Source organism: Rousettus aegyptiacus, unplaced genomic scaffold (assembly GCF_014176215.1).
Source record: "Rousettus aegyptiacus isolate mRouAeg1 unplaced genomic scaffold, mRouAeg1.p scaffold_m13_p_4, whole genome shotgun sequence".
Classification (NCBI taxonomy): domain Eukaryota; kingdom Metazoa; phylum Chordata; class Mammalia; order Chiroptera; family Pteropodidae; genus Rousettus; species Rousettus aegyptiacus.
In genome coordinates, this window is record NW_023416307.1 from 152,276,422 (window position 1) to 152,300,038 (window position 23,617).

The window sequence follows — 23,617 nt, forward strand, 5'->3', positions numbered from 1 at the left end:
TTCATGGTTAATTCGCACTTTATCCTAAGAGTATATAGGGATTCAATGAAGAACTTTTAAGTAGCGAGACAGTAGGATCAGATTTACATTTTAAAAATTATCGTAGCTCTGGTGTGGAGAATAAATTGGCAGGCAACTATTGTAATAACTAGATCAAAAGGACATGGTGATTTCAAACAGAAATGGAAGTAGATTTGAGAGAGGTTTCCGAATGTAGATTGATTAATCAAGAGGGGGTGTACCCAGAGGTAGGAGTTTAAATGACAACCTTATTTCAAAAAGAGGCATTGCAGTTCTTAGATACAAAGAAGCAGGTTGAGGAGGAGTATCGGTCATGAAGTCAAATTTAAACATGTTGAGTTGGAGAGACCTTGCGAAATAATGAAAAGGAGATATTCTAGTAAACAGATATGAGTCTAAAGAGGTATGAATTGGGGAAGAAGATTTGCATATGTATGGGTCTTCTGTTTTTATTATTTTTCCATTCATTAAACTATATACTTCTGATTGTTTCTAGGGTTTATGTTGGGGAAAAAAAATACATTGTTTTCCAAAGCCTTTAAAGAATGATATATATAAAACGTGTTGAGTTTTTTTTTTTTCCCCCCTTGGCTATTAAGTAATCATGAACCAAGGAGTAGTTGTAAAGCTATTAGATAGGTATAATAAAATCCATTTATTAAATGAATACATGGTGGTATTATGGGTATCTTATTTTATGCACTTTTCTATGTTTTTATCTAAATTTTAAAAAATGGAATAGTGTTTGGCCATTCGATTTTGAGTAGTTCTTATAGGTGTGGTTTTCATTTGTTAAGCTTATACTATATAGGCTTTAAGAACTTTTTATCTCATTTAGTGTTCACAATAACCTTGTAGGTAGATGGTATTCTCATTTTACAGATATGGTTACACTCAGGGAAGTTAAATAATTTTGCCACGGCTAACACAGAAAGTGGCAGAACAGTATTTAAGCCCAGGTTAATCTAACACTGATCTCCACAGCTTTAACTGTTGGACCATATGTTGTCTCCAGAGACTACAAAAAAAGACTCAAACTGCTCTCAAACTATCTTCCTTTTGCACTGGCAGTGAGATATACATACACATGCTTGAGGGTATTAAATCTTTTTAAAAGCTTGGTATTTCATCAGATTCTCTAAGTAACAAAATTTGAATGGCAGTACTCTACCAATTGAGACATACGAGATTAAAGAACCAAATGAGGAATCTACTTGGGTGTCCTGGGTTCTGAGTCTCAGTACAGTACTCTGTCTTCGAAGGGTCTGAGCTGATGTTCAGCAGCTGCTAAGCCAGTATTATATAATGTTTAGAGAAATCGATCTGTGTAGAATGTTATAATGTTTAACCTATGCTTGTTTTGTAATAGAGAACTTCCTGTATTGGATCCTGGATTGATGAAGTCAGAGATTTGGGCTTCCTTGCCACCAGGTAAAATTTGACATTTTCAGAATTTGTGATATTGAGGTATCTTTTTATATCTCCATTCAGGCCTAGTCAAAATGAATTCATTAAAAGAGGAAGTTTTTCAAGTCTGTTAACCATATGTTTTACAGTTTGTCAGTTTTTCTCAGTTTTAATTGGTTGGAAGACTGAATTTTGAGAAACTATTTATATTATTTAATAAATGACTTTGTTAGGCTTTATAACCAAAGATAAATAATTTACCTTAGCAATTTTTATAGTCTTATTTTGAAATCGAAATATATATTTAAGCTTCATCACATTTTAAATATGAGTCCTTCAGAAACTTTAAATAATAGCTAATCATAGGTTTAAATACCTGGTTCTTTACAGAAAATAACAATTTGAAAGCTAATTTTACTTTGACTTTCAAGCTTTAAACATATATAGAAAAAAGCTAGACAAACCTCCAAATTAGAAAGGAAGATGTAAAACTCATTTGCAGATGACACGATATTATATATATGGAGAACCCTAAAGAACTGATAAATCAATTCAGTAAAGTAGCAGGATACAAAATTAATATTTAGAAACTAGTTGCAATTTATATACCAATAATAAAACATCAGAACAAGAAATTAAGAAAATCCTATTTACAATTGCATCTAAATAAATGAAATACCTAGGAATAAATTTAACCAAGAGGTGAAAGACATGTACTTGGAAAACTATAAGATGTTGTATTTTCAATTTCTTTCTTCAAATAAATGGAAGCATATACTGTGCTCATGAATAGAAAGAACATCGTTTAAATGTCCATACTACCCAAAGCAATGGCATTTTTTCATGGAACCAGAACAAATAATCCTAAAATTTAATAGAACCACAAAAGGCCCTGAATAAACAAAGCAATCTTGAGAAAAAAACAACAAAGTTGAAAGTATCATGCTACCTGATATCAAACTACACTACAAGTAATCAAAACAGCTTGGTACTGGCATAAAAACAGACACATAGGTCAATGAAACAGAATGGAAAGCCTGTAAATAAACCCACGCCTATGTGGTCAATTAATATATGACAAAGGAGGTAAGAATATACAATGGTATAAAAACAGTCTCTTCGATAAATGGTGTTGGGAACACTGGACAGATACATGCAAAAAAAAAAAAAAACTCAACCACTTTCTTACACTTTATAGAAGAGTATACTCAAAATGGATTAAAGATTTAAATGTAAGACCCAAAATCATAAAACTACTAGAAGAAAACATAGGCAATAAACTCTGACATTGCTTCTATAATATATTTTTGGATATGTCTCCTTGGGCAAGAGAAACAAAAGAAAAAATAAACAAATGGGATTACGGCAAACTCAAAAGTTTTTGCAGTGAAGAAAACCGTCAACAAATGAAAAGACAACCTACTGAATGGGAGAAGATATTCATCAATATACATCCGATAAGGGGTAAATATCCAAAACATATAAGGAACTCATACAACTTAACACCAAAAGACAACCTGATTATAAAATGAGCAGAGAACGTGAATAGACATCTCCGAAGAGGACATGCAGATGGTCAATAGACACATGAAAAGATACTCAACAGCTCTGATCATCAGGGAAATGTAAATTAAAACCACAGCGATATCACCTCACCTGTCAGAATGGCTATCACCAATAAATCAACAAATAAGTGTTGGTGAGGGTGTACACAGTTGATGGGATTATAAATTGCTTCAGGCACTATGGAAAACAGTATGGAAATTCCTCAAAAAGTTAAAAATAGAGCTACCATATGACCCAGCAATCCAACTCTTGGGTATTTATCCAAAGAAATCCACCAGACTAATTTGAAAAGACATATGCACCCTTGTGTTCATTGCAGCATTATTTACAATAGCCAAGATATAGAACCAAACTAAGTATCCATCAGTAAACGAATGGATAAAGAAGAGGTGGTACATATACATAATGGAATATTAACTATAAAAAAGAATAAAATCTTGCCATTTGCAACAAATGGACCTAGAGGGTATTACACTAAGTGAAATAAGTCAGACAAAGATAAATACCATATGGTTTCACTTATATGTGGAATCTAAACACGAATGAACAAAGTAGAAACAAACTCATGATTACAGAGAACAAAATAGTGGTTGCCAGATAAGAGGAAGGTTGCGGGGGGTGGGTGAAAAAGGAGAAGGGATTAAGATGTACAAATTGCCAGTTATATAAACAGTCATGGTGATATAAAATCATAGGGAGTATAGTCAGTAATATTGTAATAAGTATGGTGTCAGATGCTTACTAGACTTATCAAGGTGATCAATGTATAAGATAGAAATATCTAATCACTATGTTGTACACTTGAAACTAATACAATCTTACATGTCAACTAATTGAAATTTTTTTTCAGTTTTTAAAGAAAGAAGAAAATAGCTGGGCTTGATCAAGAAAGGTTCTTAAGTTTATCTTAATATGTCTCAATTTTATCTTACTGCCAATTCTTTTTATACCATATGATAGAACTATTTGGTAGAGAGGGAAGAATAATTGTATAATTTGCTGAAAACTCGACTTCATATTTGTCACATTGGACTTTTAAATGAGTCTCTGAATTCTAACTCGTTTTTAGAATAATCTTTGAGTGACTTGATTATTTTGTCATTTGTAGTTTCTACCGTTGATTATTATTTCTTTTCAGCAAATGAGGTAAAACATGATTTTAAAGGTGCAAACATTTCCTTAGGGGAAGTTACTAATGAGACGTCTCAAAATGAAAAACTGGGAGACTTCAGTGAACAAATAAGTTCAGACATGGATGAAAAGGTACTAGGAAATCTTTTACACTTTCTTATTTTTTGGTCTAAATAGTGGTAATATGGAAATTCATCTTAACAGTGTTGTCAGATGACAAGTTAACTCCTTTCTCTTGAGTAACAAAATCACATTCTCCTGGCCATGGGATATATTGCTTGATGTTTTGCATAAGCACAGTTAACAGGTTTTGAGGAACTTTAGAGGATAAGTAGATTGACTTAACAGGACATGTGCCTGATCTACCACTTTTCTGCTTTTACATATGGTTTCCTATGAATTTTTAGAAATGCTTCCTTATCCATTTTATATTTATGTATGAATATATATTATGTATATGTATGTATTCATATATATGTATATATGTATACATACATAATATGTATTCTGTCTTTTCCAGAAACCTTGTTTTTTCTTTCCCCTATGTATCAGTTAATACTCAGAATTCATATGTAACAGTTTTTCAGTTCACGATGGTAATAATCACTTAATGATTCTAGTTTTGAACCCCAGACAGTTAAAATGCTACTGTACTTTATATTTTTAACTTTTCATTTTGAAGTAATTGTAGGTTCATGGGAAGTTGCAAAAGTAGTAGAGAGAAGACCTGTATACCCTTCACCTAGGTTCCCCCTGTGGTTACACATTAAAGTAAAATACCAGAAACAAGAATTCGGCATTAGTACACTGAGTGTATGTAGTTCTGTGTTTTATCAAGTGTACAGATTTTTGCAGCCACCACTGCAAACAAGATAATTATTCCATCACTACGATTTCCCCAATGTTACCCCTTAGTCGTGTGACTAAACACCTCCCTCCCCACATGTAAAATCTCTAACCTTAGCAACCCTTAATGTTTTCCATCTCTATAATTTTATTTTGAAATAAAAGTGGATTCATTGGAGGTTGGTTAGAAGATTATTAATTTTATTACCATTCCCAAAGAACTCACTTTGAGTTTTGCTTGTTTCTTTGTTTTTGATTTCACTGATTTCTACTCTGATCATTTTTTCTCTGCTTACTTTGGATTTAATTTGCTCTTCTTTTTATAGTTTCTTAAGGTTGGAGCTGAAATCATTGATTTGAAACTTATTTTCCACCTAGTGCTATAATTTTACGCATGAATTGTGATTTAGTGGCATCCCACATTTCTTTTAATTTTGAGATAAAGATTCACATGCAGTTGTAAGAAATAAAATAGTGATCTCATGTACCCTTTACCCAGTTTCCCCCTACAGTAACATCACAAAACCAGTACAATATCACAACCAGAATGTTGGCATTAATACAATATCACAACCAGAATGTTGTCATTAATACAATATCACAACCAGAATGTTGGCATTAATATAGCCAACATCCGAAACATTCTCATCACTGCAAGGGTCCCTTGTGTTGCCCTTTAATTGCCATGCCTACTTCCTTCCCTCCTACCCCTAATACCTCCTTAAGCCCTGACAACCATTTCTATAATTTTGTCATTTTAAAAATGTTATAGAAATGGAATCATATAATATGTAACCTCTTCGGACTAGTTTTTTTTTCACCCAGTATAATCCTCTGGACATTCATCAAGTTTGCTGCATGTTTCAGTAGTTCATTCATTTGTATTGCTTAGTAACACTCCTTGGCATGGGTTATCTGGATCATTTCCAGTTTTTGGCTTTTACAGATAAAGCTGCTATAAACATTTGTGTACCGGTTTCTGTGTGAACCTAACTTTTAATTTCTCTGGGATAAACGCCCAGATCTACAGTTGCTGGGCTTTGTGTTAAGTGCATGCTTACGTTTTAGCTCAGGTGAACTCAACCTCCACATTACTCCCCTGTGGTAGCAGGCAGTTGAAATCTTTCCTCAGTTCTTTCAGTCTTATTTGGGCTGTTTGGAGTCTCCCTTACACAGGTATGGTTTAAGGGTGAACTAGAGATTTGAACTAAGTTTGTAAGCAGATTTTAGGGCTTCCTGTCTTAGTCTCTCTCCTTTTCAGGCCTCCCAGCCTTCCCAGTGTCTGACCTTGCCCTAAACTCTTTCATCTGGTTCTTTGCTTCAATAAGGCAAATTTTTGGCCTTCTCAAGTGGTTCCAAGTAGATTAACACCATAAAAAACAAGACAGTTACCCAGTGCCATTCCCTCTTTCCAAGTGTAGCCTTGCCTCCAGAGTCTGCCGTTTCATGTTTTTTCAGTACTTTTAAGCAAGGATTTTTTTTTTTTTTTTTTTTTTTTGCCTAGGTCTTAATTGTTACCTGTAGAAGGATTAGCCCAATAAGAGATAACTCTGACATTTCTCAAAGTGGACCTATTGTGTATTCTTTTTAATTTTATACAAACGGTAACATACCATTCTTTATCTTGCTTGTTCAAACTTAATATATAATGGAGAATGTCTCTTTTCAATATATGTGATGATGCTTTGTTTTTATAACTCTATCCACTGTATAAATATTTTTCTAAATATGAGTCAAGTACCACTATTGATGGACATTGATTTGTTCCCATTTTTTGCTATTTAAATATTATTGCATTATGCATCCTGAGCATAAGGCGTTTTGCATATATGCAAGCATTTTTGGATTAATTCTTAGAAGTAGAATTGTCAAATTGGCCTACATAGAGATTGCTTTAAGTTATACTTCCAACAACATTGGATAGGAATGCCAGTTTTCTCCCCACACACTCACCAATTCAGTATTAAATTTTTTTATTTTTATTCATATTTCTATTTGTACAGATGACTTTTTGTTTTGATTTGCTTTCCTCTTATGAGTCTAATAGCATCTTTTAGTATGTTTAAAAGCCATTTATATTTTTTAATGTATTTCTTTTTTATGTTCTTTGCCCATTTTTCTTTTGCGATTATGATCTTTTATTATGGTAGGAACTTTTCATGTATTATACATATTTGTTCTTTGTCTTATGTGGCCATACTTTTTTCTGTTTTTCATTACTTTTTGACTTGGTTTATGAACTTTTTACCTAAAATGAGCTTTTTTATTTAGTCAAATCTGTCAGTTTTTTTTAATGATATTTGAGTTATGAGACATATTTAGAAAAACTCTTCCCCATTTCAAACTTAAAAATTTTCTCATATTTTCTTATGTTTTTTTGGATGTTATGTTTAAATTTTTTATCAATCTAAATCTGAAATTTATCTGGGGAGAAGGAATGTAGAAACAATGTAACCCTTTTAAATTTTGACAGATGGCTTTTTATGTACTTTATAGTCTCTTAACATATGGAAACATTTTAAATATTTATATTCAAACCTGTTGATACCATAATTATAGTTTCTACCTTTGACGTCGTCGCTTAGGCTTTTTCCACCCTATAAATTATATAAATACCGACCTTTATTTTTGCTACTTTCAGCGTTGTTTATTTAAAATTTTAATGGACCTAAAAAATGTTTGGCATACAGTGAGTGGGTACCAAGCTTATTTTCTAGCCAGTTAATGAGCCTGTTCTATCATTTGCTGAATTATATCCTCACAAATTTCAAATGCCATTTAAAAATATTTTCAAATTTTCAAATTTTTATATATATGGAACTGTTCTTTTACTTCCCTCTTGTTTCATTGATTGCTCAGATCATATACTAGTATCATATTATCAATTAACTGGAAAATGAAAATAGTAAGGAAGACTTGCTTTAAGAGATGCTAACATGTAATATAAATCCAAAACACTTTTGGTTGTCATATTCTTCCAAGAGTACCTTAAGCTCATGTTGTAAAGCTTCTAAAATGCATTAATTAATTTGGGAGGAATTAACATCTTTGCCTTTAATATTCTCATCCAGGAACATGGTGTATCTTTTGGTTTGTTAATGTTTCATAGTTCTCAGGTGATTTTTGTAGTTCTTCCTAAGGGTTCTGATAGTATATACAGTATGCACCATTATTGTAAAATATGATTATGAACTTTAAAAAACCTAGTTTTTAAGAAAGTGAAGTTTAAAAATTCTCATCACAAGGAGAAATTTTTTTTGTCTCTATATGAAGTGAAGGATGTTAGCTAACCCGTTTGCAGTAATCATTTCATATGTAAATCAGATTATCATGCTGTACACTGAAACATACAGTGTTCTATGTCAATTATTTCTCAATAAAATAAATTTAGTAATAAAATATTACTAAAATTTAAAAGACTAGGAAGATATAAGTAAGATATTAAGTGGTTATCTCTGCTCAAGCGATGGGTGATTTGTGTGTTTATCTTCTTAGTGCCTGTTTTTTCAAAAGTTTAATATTTGAGCATGTATACCTTTCTTATAGTAAGTAGAAAATCACAATACCCAAAACTTTGTGAAATGTTTAAGTATAGCAATGTTTTAAATACCTATAAATGTTTCTAAAGAAAAATAAATTTATGTTCATAAATACCATTTAAAAATAAAAATCACTCAAAGGTTTTTTCCTAATGAAAAAAAGCATAACTTTAATTGTCCATAATAATGATTTGAAATGTTGGCTTGTATAATAAATAAAGGTGATATCAAAAGCTGAGCAAAGATATCGATTTATATTCATTTTTCACTTAAGCAACAATGGAAATTTTTAAGTCAATCTTCAGTATTTTAAATAATGTGGAATAGAATTGTTTTCTGGGTTGGCCATAAGCCAGTTGTTTAATTAACATCTAATACAGTCTAATAAATCGGGTAAACCTCATAGCTTAATATGGAATATATATTCACCTATTCTTTTTAACCATATCTTCACAGTGTAAATTTTCAGACAAAGTGACTGCTAAAGAAGAAAAAGAAAATATTCATGAAGTTTGTAAAAGGTCTGTAACATAATTTTTAATTATATAACTTTAAAACAGTTATTCATATAATTTGTATCATGAATGTGCTTTTCATTTTCTGCAGTATGTACTTGGACTGCTATGCCCTAAAAGTACATGGGTATTATGAATATGTCAGGTATACCTAGATGTCAGGGATATTTTAAGTTACCTTAAAACTGTCACTAAATTTTGAGCCACTCAAGTGTTTTTTTGAGAAAGGAATAAGGCATAATGATAAAATAAAAGAATGTGTACATGACTTTTATGAAGGTAAGAGTGACTACAATGAGGTGAACATTGCGGTTTGCAGGTATTTTATGTGACTGCACTAATTAGTACTAAAAGTTACAGTATACTTACCAGAACATATATAAATATCAAATTTAGAGTTGTAAGGCACCTTGGAGATCATCTGATCCATCCTCCGCCCCAGTTTTGCCGTTGAAGCAAAGCGCACTCAGATCAGGTGATGACTATGTTCAAGTCATTTTATGTGAAGGCAGTGGTTCTCAAAGTGTGATCCTTGGAGCAGCAGCACCATGTGGGAACCTGTCAAAAATACAGTTTATTGAGTCCCACCCTCAACCTCCCAAATCACACAGTCTGGAAATGGGGCCCTTGAATTTGTGTTTCAACAAGGTCACCAGCTGAAATGGATACATGGTAAAGTTTGGGAAACATTGTATTAAGGAAAAGCCTAGGTAAGAATTAAATTGGCACAGGAGCTCAGTAGATTCATGACTCTTTGGAGATCTTAAAGAAAAAGTGACAGAGTTAACTTTTTTCTATTGAAAGCATTTAGCTTACAAACTAAATAGTGTCATTGCAGAGTTTTATCATCACCTTGACTCTACTATAATGACCAGGAGTGTGACAATCGGCAAGTCACATTACTCTGGGCTTCAGTCATCCAATCAAAATTTTAAAAATTTTACTAGAGAATCTCATCCATCTATAAAATCCCATAATTCTTATTTCTTTGTTTTATGTTACTGCTTTTTTTTTTTTTTTGAGCGGGTTATGTTGATTACCTCTACCCATGACTTCTCAAGTTAAAGAAGTAAATATTTTGTGTGATTTTTGAACTCCATCAATGCTACTAAGTTTCCACTGTTACAAGTGTGAGCCCTTCTTACTATTTTTATTCTCCTCTGGCCTGGGGAACCCCTGCTGAAAAAAAAGCTTATTAGAATTGTTTTTAAGGCAAAATAAAGATCTGAGTAATCCTTCTCCTAAAAAGTAAGTTTACATCTGTCAGGTCTGAGAGACTCCCTACCCTTACCCTTGCTTAAGTAACTTATTTTTCTGGGTAAGTAACCTCCAGATTGTTTTTCTAAAATAGGTTTTATATAGATTCTCACATGGTAGAATATAGTCAAAACTGTTTAATTCAGCAACTGAGAACAATACATTTTTTATGCTTTCTTCCCAAAGGATGCTCTCAAGTACATGTATAAATTTATTATATATACTTGTCCTGAAAATATATCATTCATTTATTTTATTGTACTTACAACAGTGTAATTGAATGAAATTTGGATTAGAATGCTAGCCCAGTTCCTCAAACCTTTTGTCTGGTATAATCAAAAATACTTTGTTCTAGTTTTAACCCCACCACCTCACTCCTACCCTTACTCCAATCATTTAACAAACTTTGGTTTTCTAGTTGAAAAGGCAGAAAACAGTCTGTTGAAAATACTGAAGAATCATAGTATGATAATAGTATACAGCATATACATAGTATTAGGTTATGTTTCTACTTAATTTGATTCTCATTACTTTTATTATGTTTTGGGAATAAATTTAAATTCTGATTTTGCTTTTTCTGCTCACACAGCAAAGATTCTAAAAATGCAGAGATTATGTTGGGCGAATGTCAGTTAGCAACACTGGGCCCAAAACCTCTGTGTTTATCAGTGCCGCCGTTGAATCTAAGTGCTCATCAAGAAGACACATTACTGAAGCCCTGGATAAATGGTACTCTTTTACTAATAAAATTCTATTGCCTTTTGATAGATTTTCCTACCAAAAACAAACAAAAAAAATATATTGAAACAAGCATAGAATATTTTTAAATTAAAAGGTTTTTTGTGTACTTAGTACTTTTGATGGAAAAGATATTTTTCTGAAATATCTGTATTTATGTGATAATGGTAGATTATGTGATAATGGTAGGTAAATTACAGATTATAGCTGATATATTCATATTTTAGTTGAATATCTTAGAATGTATTTTAGAATTTCTATCAATTCTTTTGATAATTCAGAACGCTTTCATAAAAATAAGCTCAATTGAGGAATTAATTTAGAACAATAAAATCTCTTTGTATAACTCACTCCTAATTCTTTTATACTTTCCCATTACTGCCTTCATGCCACCTGGTGTTGCATACTATAGCAGCAAGCCCATGATGGTCATGCGTTTTATACTAAAAAGCCTTAGTTTTCATAATGAAAATTACTGAAAAGCTATACAGCAAAAACTCCAGCTTGTTCAAATTATATCCAGAAGCTGCCAAAGTAAAAAATGAAATTATTTAAAATAAAAAACTTTTTATTTTTATATTTTCAATTACGGTTGACATTTAATATTATATTAGTTTCAACTGTACAGCATAATGATTAGACATTTATATAACTTACGAAGCGATTCCCCCAATTAGTTTAGTATCTACCCAGCACTGTACATAGGTCTTACAGTATTGCTGACTATATCCGCTGTGCTGTACTTTATATCCCTGTGACTATTTCGTAACTACCAATTTGTACTTCTTAATCCCTTTTACCTTTTTCACTCAGTCCCGCAGCCTCCCCCTCTCCCTCTGGCAACCTTCAAAATGTTCTCTCTATCCGTGAGTCTGTTCCTGTTTTGTTTGTTAGTTGATTTTGTTTGTTTGTTTTTTTGGCTTCCACATATAAGTGAAATCATATGGTATTTGTCTTTCTCTGTTTGCCTTATTTCACTTAGCATAATACTTTTTAGGTCCATCCATGTTGTTGCAGATGGCAAGATTTCATTCTTTTTATGGCCGAGTCATATTTCATTGTATATATGTAGTACTTCTTTATCCATTCAACTGCTGATGAACATTTAGGTTGCTTCTCTATGTTGGCTATTGTAAATAATGCTGTGATGAACATATGGATATATATGTCTTTTCTAATTATTATTTTGGATTTTTTCAGATAAATACCCAAAAGTAGAATTACTAGGTCCTTCTTTGTCCCTTGTTATAGCCTTTGTTTTAAAGCCATTTTGCCTGATATAAGTATTGCTACCACAGCTTTTTTTAAAATTTTCATTTTTATGAAATCTTTCCATTCCTTGACTTTCAGTCTCTATTTGTCTTTTGATCTGAAGTGGATGTCTCATAGGCAGTATATGTAAGGATCTTGTTTTCTTATCTATCTATTCAGCGACCCTGTCTTTTGATTGTAGCATTTAATCCATTTACATTTAAAGTAACCGTTGATAGACACATAGTTATTTTATTCATATTTTTTATTTTTTCTTTCTTAATGAAGTCCCTTTAACATTTCTCATAATACTGGTTTGGTGACGATGAACTCCTTTAGCTTTTTTCTCTGAGAAGCTGTCTGTCTGTCCTTCAATTCTAAATGATAGCCTTGCTGGGTAGGGTAACCTTGGTTGTAGGTCCTTGCTTTTTATCACTTTGACTATTTCGTGCCAATCCCTCTGGTCTGCAAAGTTTCTGTTGAGAAATCAGCTGAGAGCCTTATGGGAGCTCCCTTGTAGGTAACTAATTGCTTTTCTCTTGATGCTTTTAAGATACTCTCTTTGTCTTTAACCTTTGGTATTTTAATTTTGATGTGTCTTGGCATGGGCCTCTTTGGGTTCATCACTCAGCAAGATGCACAGGGCCCACTGAGGCCAACCATCACCTGCCTGGAGCCTGCGGACCTTTGAGAGTTTTTAAGTTCTCAGTGCAGGCCAAGGCCAGCTGCCTTCTGCTGAAAGAGCCTCTGGTGGTATGTGAGTCGGGTGGGATGGGGTCTCATAGTCATTCGGGTGGGGTAAGAGGTGTTCGCCAGTTTAATACAGATTCAGATTTGGCTCCCGCCTACAGGCGGTGAAGGGAGGGCTCAACCCAGGGAGGCGGCTGCCTCTCCAGCCCTCATCCTGAAGCTACACAATTCAGGTTCTCCCTGTATTTTTCTGGTGCCTTTCAAGCTTCTGTTTCTTTACTAGTGTTTAAGGTGAGTACCTGTGAGTAAATCTATATATGGGACCTTTAATAGAATGCCTCAATTTCTAGTAGCCTTTTGTTTTACCCAGACAGATGGAATTAGCCCTGATTTTCGCAGCCAGATGTTGTGGGGATCGTCCCGGCACTGGTGCTTCATGATGGGGAGCCTAGTACAGTGCCGGAATCCCTCACTCCTCAGTGGAGACCTCTGCAACTGAGATATTCTTCCCGATTCCCAACCACCACACATGGCTGTGTGACCTGCCTGGTCCACATCTCTGTCCCTCCTGCCAGTCTTGACATGGCTTCTTCTTGTATTCTTAGTTATGACTTCTGTTCAGACAGTCTTCAGATGGTTCTTCAGGTTACTGTTCTATAATTTAGTTGTAATTTTGATGATGAGAGGAGGTGAGCACAGCATTTACTTCCTCTGCCATCTTGACAAGAACTTGATCAATAAAAAAAATATTTATCTTTAGAAAATTTTTTTTAATGTCCTCTCATTTCAAAATACCAACATTACATGATATGATGTACAGTATATTTGTCGGCTCAAGCTGCCATATCAAAATACCACAGACTGGGTGGCTTCAACAATAAAAATTTATTTCACATGGTTCTGGTGGTTAGAAGTCCAAGATCAAGGTTCTAGCAGGCTTCAGTTTCTGCCTCTTCCTGGCTTACTGATGGTTGCCTGCTTGCTAAGTCTGCACATGGCCTTTCCTCCGTGCATGTGTGTGTGTGGAGAGGACACTCATTCTGTCAGATCAAGACCTCACTCTTATGACCCCTTTAATCTTAATACTTCCATTAAAAAACCCATCTCCAAATAAAGTCACGTTGGAGGCATTTGAGTGAGGGAACACAGTTTAGTCCATAGCACCTGGGTTTGTCAGTAGTTGTCTTCCCTTAGGAAGGTTTATTGTGTATAGTATTTGTTTAACTTATAGAGACAATCATTTGAATGCAGTGCTCAGTGCTTCTGTGTAAAGCTTTTAGGAAAGTATCTTCAGTTTATAATTAAATAAAAATTTCAGGTCTAGAAATACTTAAGGAGCACCTAAAATGTAAATCACTCCATATTTCACAGTAACACCTATGGCAGCACAGCCTGTGAACTGAGCATGAATAGTCCTGAGTGAAACTTTAAAGCAGATAGTAGCGATCGTTTATTTCATTGTTATGAAGGGAGTGAATTGTGACCTATGGGTATGTAATGTCATTCTTAATCATTTCTAGATTTCAGATTTCTGGGAAAACATTCTCTCCTAAAGTTGCAGAATCCTGAAACCTGTGAAATATTTAAGAGAGAAAAAAATGTAGGGGTAAGTCTCCATTTAAAAAATTGATCCTACAAAGCAAATACTTTGGGCCTTTCTGGTTGTATTTCCTTGACTCACTTTTTAAGCAGTTCTAGAATATTATATGGATTTTGAATTGGAGTTAGTGGTAAGAGGCAGAAAATGAGTAATGATTCAGAGGATATTCACAAATAACATAAGAGGTTGAAAGCAAAAGAGGGGATGGATATCCAAAATAGAAAATGCAAGATGAATATTTTCTACATATAAAGGAAAGCTAGTGGTATAGAGCCATTTATAGGAAAAAATCTATTGTAAAAAAGCTTTGATTCTGTCATTTGCCTTTTTCTGTTAATCTGAAAAACTAAGGAAAATTTAGGTTATAATAAATACACTTGAAATATAGTGCATATCATAGTAGAATTGACTTTTTGTGAAAGCAAACAGGGCAGATACACGAGAAGGAAGATGGAATGTATAAACTTTTAACAAGATGTAAAACAGTAACAACTTCGATGGAATATTTTACACTAAATTGTAAAAATTCAGACAACTAACTTTAAATTTATTTTTTTCATTATTTTAAAGATATAAATTGAAGTTTAATTTCTTTAATCAAGTCAGCAATTTATTTTGATGCTGTTTGGGGTATATATTTGTAGTCGCTTCAAATGCTTTCTCACTTGATTATAATAAGTGTTTTATAAATAACAAAGGGAATTTTTCTGATTTTCTAGGTGTTTCAGAAGCCCCTAGGGTTGATACTACCCCACAGATATTGCAAATTTCATTTTAATACTTTACGTGGCTGTGAGCGATCACAATGCAAGTTTGCTCATGTGCCTGAGCAAGGGGATGAAAAGGTAAAATACATAAAGTCTTTGAAGTAGAGATTGTTTTTATAGTCATCTCAGTCATATGATTTAATGTAGATTTTCATTGACTCTTGATAGATGAGCTTTGCCTGATTTTGTGCTTTATATAAATGAAATCATACAATCTGTATTTCGTTTCTGGCATTCTTTTGCTCAATATTTTTGACATTCATCTATATTTTTTTACTCAATTGTAGATGTTTCCTCCTTATTGCTATATAATATTGAATATTTCATTGTGTGAGTATATCAAAACATATTTGTTGATAAATATACATTTGGACATTTGGGTAGTTTCTAAATTTGGTAATTACAACAGTGATGCTGTCAGTGTTCTTCTACATGTCTTTTGGTGAACATATGTACATATTATGATGGGTTATACTTAAAACTGGAATTGTTGGCTCATGGTGTCTGCATATGTTCAACTTTAGTAGATACTGCCAACCATTTCCTTAGTGGTTTACCAAGTTATACGCTCACCAGCAGTGTCTGAGAATTCTGATTATTTCACATCCTTCCTAGCTCTTAGTATTATCAGCCTTTTAATTTTAGTCATTCCTATTGGGTGGGAAATGATGCCTTCCCTGGTGATTGAAGAATCTGAGCATCTTTCAAAATCTTTACTGGACATTTGGATATTTCCTTTTTGGAAATATCTAAATATTTTGCCTATATTTTATGGGAGTGTCTTTTTCCTATCCATCTTAAGAATTCTTTACATAGTGTGGATGTAAGTTCTTTGTTGGATTTATATTGCGGATACCTTTTACTATTTTACAAGTTGCCTTTTCACCCTCTTAAAGGTGTCTTTTGATAAATAGAATTAATTTTTATATAGTCCGATGTTGTGTATTTTTTTCTTTTACGGTGTTAACATTTTGCATCTTGTTGAAGAAACCTTTGCCAAGATCATGAATATGTTCACTTATTTTTCTCCTTTAAAAGTTTTATTGTTTTATCTTTTGCATTTAGAACTCTAAGCCATCTAGAATTGATTTTTGTTTATGGTATGAGAAGGTCAAGATACATTTTTTTTCCCCATGTGGATCCCCAGATTACCCAACACTATTTACTAAAAAGACCATTTTTTCCTTATTGCACTGCAATGCCACCTTGTCATAAATCAGCTGATTGTGTATGAGTGGGTCTCTTTCTAGAGTCTCTGTTCTAATTCTTGAGTCAGTAATGGTTATTTTTGTAAATAACCTAAATAAGGTTATTATAACATTCAAGGATTTTCTTATCTTCCTCAATTGCTTGCTAATTTTGATTGTTTCCTTGACTGTTTCTTTGACAGCTTCTCTATGTTTTTGTAATTAATTCAGGATGCTATCAAATCTGTGAGTTAACCTAATGTCAGCTTCTTTATTCCACTGCTTTAAGTTCAGTTTTAAAATTAGAATAAGCAGAAACATAGGATTGGAATTTATGTAGTTTTTATGAAATGTAAAAAGGTAATTTTACATTTTTTGTGACTTATGCAGGTTTGCATGGATGTGTTTAAGAAATATATAAGTATCAATGAGCTATGTTTGCTACAACGTGCAGGTATGAGAAAATGGAATGATTACTATAAATTCATTAATACATTTCAAACAATGTGCTATCGTATTTTATAATTTGAAAGTAATTTAATACTTTTAAGTATGAAACCAAATGCCTTAGAGTAGCTCTGTTGGTCTTAGAAAGTATTAAAAGTGTCATTTCATTTTTAAAAATTTGTAATCTACTTAACATTAATACCCTTGCATACTAACATTTTCATGACCTAGAAATTTTATTTATGGTATAAGGCAGAAAGTAGGATATTGTTAATTGGCTTAAAATTTTCTAAAGAGATCTTTCAGAAACTAGATCATCCCTACTTCTTCATTCTTCTCCTTTTATACTTACCGCTTGTAGCTGATGCACCATCCCTACTGAATTCTGTGCAATTCCCTAAACAGATCAGTCTGTGTTATAATATCAGTGCCACCACTGCCACTGCGCTCTGCTTGGGATGACTTTCCATCCCCTTTCCCCGTAGCAAAGATATTCATCTTTCAAGGTTTAGTCACAGGAAATAAGATTACCTCCTTTATTAGGCTCTTATCTGACTCCACAGCCTCATCTCATTCTCTTCCCACATCTCCCCCCTACTACTACATCATGAGCCCCAAGAGGAAAGGACCAAGCTTTATACATATTCATCACCTAGACACAGCCACCAAAGCCACATAGTATGATGGAAATAGAATGCTTTAGCTTCATATTCATCTGCTTGAAATCTCATTTGTCTAAAAACAAAACCTCTGACAAGTTTATTATTGGTTTTGCTGGTGATATCATCTCCCAAGAATTAGAGGAAGCATCAGAGGGAACTGATAGTCTGGACTTATTCTGATTATAATGAGGAAGCATTTAAGGTAGAAGTAATAGGAGCATATATATATTTACCACATTGTTTATTCATTCATCTGTTGATGGACACTTAGGTTGTGTCCATCTTCTAACTATTGTGAATAAGGCTACTATGAACATTGGTGTACAGGTGTATCTGAGTCCCAACTCTCAAGTCTTTGGGATATATATCTAGCAATAGAGCCGTAGGTACTCTTTTATCTGTTTTATATTTGAATTTTCACCTAAAATTATCTTCCTAGAATTTTTGACTAAAAACAGTTGAAAAACTGCTGCTGCTTAGCATATATATATACCTAAATGAATCAATATAGTATATTCACAATTTAGTAGAAAGAATTAAGGTTTTCTATGAGATTTTTTTTGAAAGGTGATAATTCCTGTGAGTTAAAGTAATCAAAGAAAGCACAAAAGATAAATTTTATTACATTAATTTTAACTGAAAAATCTATTAGCTGAAATATTTTAGATTTACCATTAATAACATATACAACATATTGCAATGTTTAAGAATAACAAGAGTTCAATCAGCTATTCCCAACAATATGAACACTATTTCTTCTTGTAAGAATTAGAAATAGATCTGGAGAGGAAAATCCAGTGTTACTAGTTCACCAGAATTGTGTGCACCTGATCAAATCAAGGAGTTAAATCACCCAATTCTGGTGAGTGACTAAAGTGGCATTATGAATTGATAAAGCTTTTTTAAAAAGCAATGTAGGAAGATGGCAGGGTAGGAAGCATCAGGAATCTGTCTCCTCACCTAAACAATTGCACTGAAAGAATTAATTTGTCTGATGTAACTATGAATTCTGAAGCCTGTTGAAGGTTTGCAACTTCCAGAAGATTTGAATGGTATATTGTGGTTAATTTCAGTCAATTTCAGCTCTTAGTACAGTAACAACTACCCATCCCACTGCCTAGAGAGGCTTGCACATAGCTTATGGGAATCAGAGTGGGCAAAAAGGACCCTGTCCTCCAAATACCAGGGATCCGAGCTCAGATTACCATTTCTTGTTGCAGAGGTACAAAGAGGTGGGCAGCCATTGTGGTTGTTACACTTCCTTCCATTGTTATAATCCTCACCCGCCCCCCCCCCCCTTCTAAAGTGGCTTTCAGAGGACTTAAAGAGCTAGCATCCTTTTTCCTTCCTCTTCATTTTTCTTGTTTTTGCCTTTTGGGAGCCAGACATTAAAGACTAGGACATTAAAAAAAAAAAAAAAACTGCATACACAGGGAATATTTAAAAGTGACCACATGTGCCTAGGGAAAGGCAAAGAAAAGATCTGAGAAGACTTTAAGTTTACACTTAAGTTTACACTGATTTCTTCCCGACAGAGAGACTACAAAAAAAAATTAAAAAAGAAAAAAACAATAAAATGATAACCCCCCCCCCAAAAGAAAAAACAAGCAAACCTTGGGGAAGAGAGAAAATATGAGCTCTGTAGTTACATTATTAGATTCAAATGCCCTCTTCAAAAAGTCAGAAGGTACACAAAGAAACAGGAAATGTACGACCCACTCAAAGGAAAAAATAAGTCAATAGATATAAGAGATTCGTTGGCAGATATATTAGACGGTGACTTTAAAACTGTCTTTAAAGATGCTTAAAGAACTAAGGAAGATGTGGAGAAAGTCAAGAAAACAATGTATGAACAAACTTAAAATGTCAGTAGAGAAATAGAAAACCTAAAAAGAAACAAAAGATCCTGGAGCCAAAATATACAATAACTAAAGTGAAAATTTCACTGGAGGGATTCAAAGTTAGACTTGAGCAGACAAAATAATCAGCAACTTGAAGATAGGAATGGAAATTATTGAGTCTTGGAAACAGAAAGAAGAAAATTGAAGAAAAGTGAACACAGTCTATGAGACCTGTGGGACCCCATTAAAAGACCAATATACATGTTGTGGGAGTCCCAGAAGGCGAAGAGAAACAGAAAGGGGCAGAGAGAATATTTGAATAAATAATGGCTGAAAACTTCCCAAATTTGATGAAAGTGATAAATATAAATGTCCAAGAAGCTCAACAAACTCCAAGTAACATGAATTCAAAGAGACCCACACTCAGACACGTTATAATCAAACTTTCAAAAGACAGGGAAATCTGGAAAACAGAAGTGAATCATCACATACAAGTATCCCTCAATAAGATTATAAGCAGGTTTCTCATCAGAAACTTTGGAGGCCAGAAGGCAGTGGGCCAATATTCAAAGTGCTAAAAAGAAAATATCTGTCAGTTTTACTATATGTAGTAAAACTGGCTTTCAAAAATGAGAGAGCAATTAAGACACTTAGAGATAAACAAAAACAGTTCATTTCTACTACACTTGCTCTGCAATAAATACTTAAAGGAGGCCTGCATGTTGAAATGAAAAGACACTAGGCAGCAACTCAAGGTTATGTGGAGAAAGAGAGATTGCAATAAGGGTAAATACACGGCCAGTTGTAAAAGCTAGTATTCTTATAACAATGGTTTGTAAATACACTTTTTGTTTTTTTACATGATTTAAAGACTAATGCATTTAAAGAAAATAACTTATCATCAAAAGTGTCATGCTGGCATAAAGACAGATGTAATCCAGTGGAATAGAATAGAGATAGTTCTTTCAGTAAATGGTGTGGAAAACTATATATCCACGTGCACAAGAATAAAACTGATCTCTTACCTAATACTGTATACAAAAATTAATTCAAATGTATCAAAAACAAAGTAAGACCTATAACAATAAAATTTTTAGAAGAAAACACAAGGGCAGAAGCTTTGCAACACTGGTTTGGCAATGATTTTTTTGGATATGACACCAACATACAGACAACAACAGGAAAAATAGACAAATTGGACTTCATGAAAATTTTTAAATTCTGGTCATCAAATGACAGTACCAACAGAGTAAAATAGCAGCTCACAGAATAGAAGAAAATATTTGTAAATCATGCATTTGATAAGGGATTAACATCCAAAATATAGAGAGATCTCCTAAAATTCAACAACAAACCTGATTCAAAAATAGGCAAAGGACTTGAATAAACATTTCTCTAAATAGGATTTACAAATGGCTTTTAAGCAGATTAAAAAGATGTTAAACACTACTAATTATTAGAGAAATGCAAATCAGAACTACAGTGAGAAACCACCTCACACCCATTATGATGACTACTATCCAAAAAAACCAGAAAACATGTGTTAATGAGGATGTGGAGAAACTGGAACCCTTTTCACTGTTGGTGGGAATGTAAAGTGGTACAGACACTATGGAAAACTGTTCCAATTCCTCAAAAAATTGAAAATAGAATTACCATCTGATCCAGCAATTCTTCTTTTGGGTATATACTTAAAAGAATAGAAAGCAAGATCTTGAAAGATATTTGTACACCCATGTTCATAGCAGCATTATCCACAATAGCTAAAATGTGAAGCAACCCGTGTCCATTGACAAATGAATGGATAAGAAAAATGTGGTTTATACATACAATATTATTCAGTCTTGAAAAGGAAGGAGATTGATATATGCTACAACATGGATGAACCTTGAGGATATTGTGTTAAGTGAAATAAGTCAGTCACAAAAACGCGAATACTGTATGATTCCACTTACATGGGGTACTTAGAGTTGTCATAATCCTCGAGACAGAGTAGAATGGTTGTTGCTGCGGGGAGGGGGAAGAAGGGAGTTACTGTTCAATAGGTATAGTTTCCATTTCCATTTTACAAGATGAAAAGAGTTATGGAGGTGAATGGACAACGTTATAGATGTATTTAATCCCACTGAAATGTAACACTTAAAAATAAGGCTTCCTTCTGCCATGGCAGCCCCATGGCCGTGGGCCTCATCAAGGGTCTCAAGGTGACCAAGAATGTGAGCGGGCCGAGGCACAGCGGCCACCACAGGCACCTTCCCAAGCACAGTAAGTTCTTGCAGGACAGGATCCAAGCAGCTTGCAGCTTTGCCCAGTTGAATCGGCGTGCCCTGGAGCTGCTCAAGCTAAGGAAAAGGGGGCCCTGACGTTCATCGAGAAAAGGCTGGGGATTCATATCCGTGCCAAGGGGTACAGAGGGGAACTGGACATCGTCCTTGCGGTGGTGAGGGAGACAGCAGCCAAGAAGGACTGAGCCCCCTTCATTATGTAATAAAGCCTTTTCAGCAACTCGGTGTTCCTGTACAGTGGGGGAGGAGGTCACATCCGGCCCATCGCCCGGGACCCCTTCCTGGAGCTCAGTGGTGAGGGGCATGGTAGTGGGCACAGAAAGAAGCAGCAGACAGAGACAGTACTGGAAATGTTATTTAATCATAATTAAATAGTTCATAAATCCCAGAATAGAATAATTAAGATAGTAACTTTAATTATTTAAATTTTAGAAGTATTTAATGACAGAAGGGAGGATGTGTGTCAATTAGTAGACTACGACACTAGCTAACATAAATTCTTTGCAACTATACCTTTTTTAAACATATACCGTTTCCATTTTATTAATAATTTATAGTAGCAGACACTGAATTTCTCATGTTATCACTTGATCTGCTTCTTACATAGGCAACTGTGTAGATGCAAACTGAATAACCAGAAAAATTTATCTGTAGGCATCCAGGAAAAGGATAGTAGTATATAAAGAGACTTGAGAATAAAGCTGAATATTATTATAGTGTATTAAAGTTGTTAAAAGTTATAATTTCAACATTAATTTTTCTGTTATGCTATTGAATTTTATTAGTAGCTACTGACTTTCCCAGGCAACACCAAATAATCTAGCTAATAAGTATTTTGGGCAGAAATAATTAACACAAAATAAAACCCAAAGTAATTTTCCCTGGCAGTTTCAGCTAAGATGCATAGATTTTGACCTGGGAAATTTTAGAATGAGGAAAAATAACCAATGAAGTAATCCCAATTAAAATAATTTTAGTGAAATTCATGAGGAAAAATAGGAAATAGTTTAAGTGTTATATAGAAAATTGATTAAGGAATTGAATTAACATTAAAAACTACTTTCTCAAAAGAAATTAGTGTTTTAATTTTTAGTACACTGTTCATAATCATAAACTCGAATAAAAAGTATCCCCAGGGTCAACATGTTAGTGGGGTTAAAACATCAAGAATGGGTATGTGTCAAAATAGTCTGCATCCATCCCCAAATTATACAGTTTTTCGTACATGACCAGGCCACTACCTGAGGTCTCCCTGGGACTGTGGCTTTCCGGAATTCATACTGAGACCATGATGTATGAGGCAATTTGGACCTATTTTTTTTTGTGAACACATGAGTTAGCTTCCAGTCTAGTGTGTGATATGTTATTGCCATTAACTTTTGCTTTAAATTATTTTTATCAAATATTTCTGATACGGGAAAGGTACCTTTCATGAAAATTAATTCATACTGCTCAATCTTTAAATATAGAAAAATAACCTAATTTAGAAAAGATGACTATCTTAAAAGTAAATGACTTTTATATATATAATTTTTATGTAATTACATAATTATATGTATAATTATATATATAATTTTTTTTTCCAGTAAGCATGTTTATGGAGTACTACAGAAGGTTTCCTCCAGGTATACACTTTGACTTACAAGTGCTAAATGACCTTCTAAATTCTTTACTCAAACATTGTTTATTGAAAGAAGTTTTTCAGGTAGTGAATCTCAGCATAATGGTTAAAATGCTGGTAAGTAACCTGAAAAAAAATTGTTTAAATATTTTAATTCCTCTGTTTCCTTGTTTGTATGTTTTAGCAGTTAAATTTCCATGTTTGTTGAATACTTTCTAGAGAACACTTTTGTTCTTCAGCATAAAC

The 23,617-nt window shown here is 33.6% G+C and overlaps 1 protein-coding gene and 1 pseudogene across 1 annotated transcript in view; both read left to right on the forward strand.

Annotated features, from left to right (window-relative positions):
- Positions 1 to 23,617, forward strand: part of TOPAZ1 (testis and ovary specific PAZ domain containing 1) — a 57,911-nt gene that overhangs the window by 10,365 nt on the left and 23,929 nt on the right. Inside the window, 8 exon segments of the mRNA XM_016141267.2 lie at positions 1,391 to 1,452; positions 4,133 to 4,257; positions 8,967 to 9,031; positions 10,872 to 11,011; positions 14,482 to 14,567; positions 15,281 to 15,406; positions 16,906 to 16,969; positions 23,337 to 23,488. Of these exon segments, the coding sequence (XP_015996753.2) occupies positions 1,391 to 1,452; positions 4,133 to 4,257; positions 8,967 to 9,031; positions 10,872 to 11,011; positions 14,482 to 14,567; positions 15,281 to 15,406; positions 16,906 to 16,969; positions 23,337 to 23,488 (820 nt within the window).
- LOC107509066 lies at positions 21,354 to 22,084 on the forward strand (annotated as a pseudogene).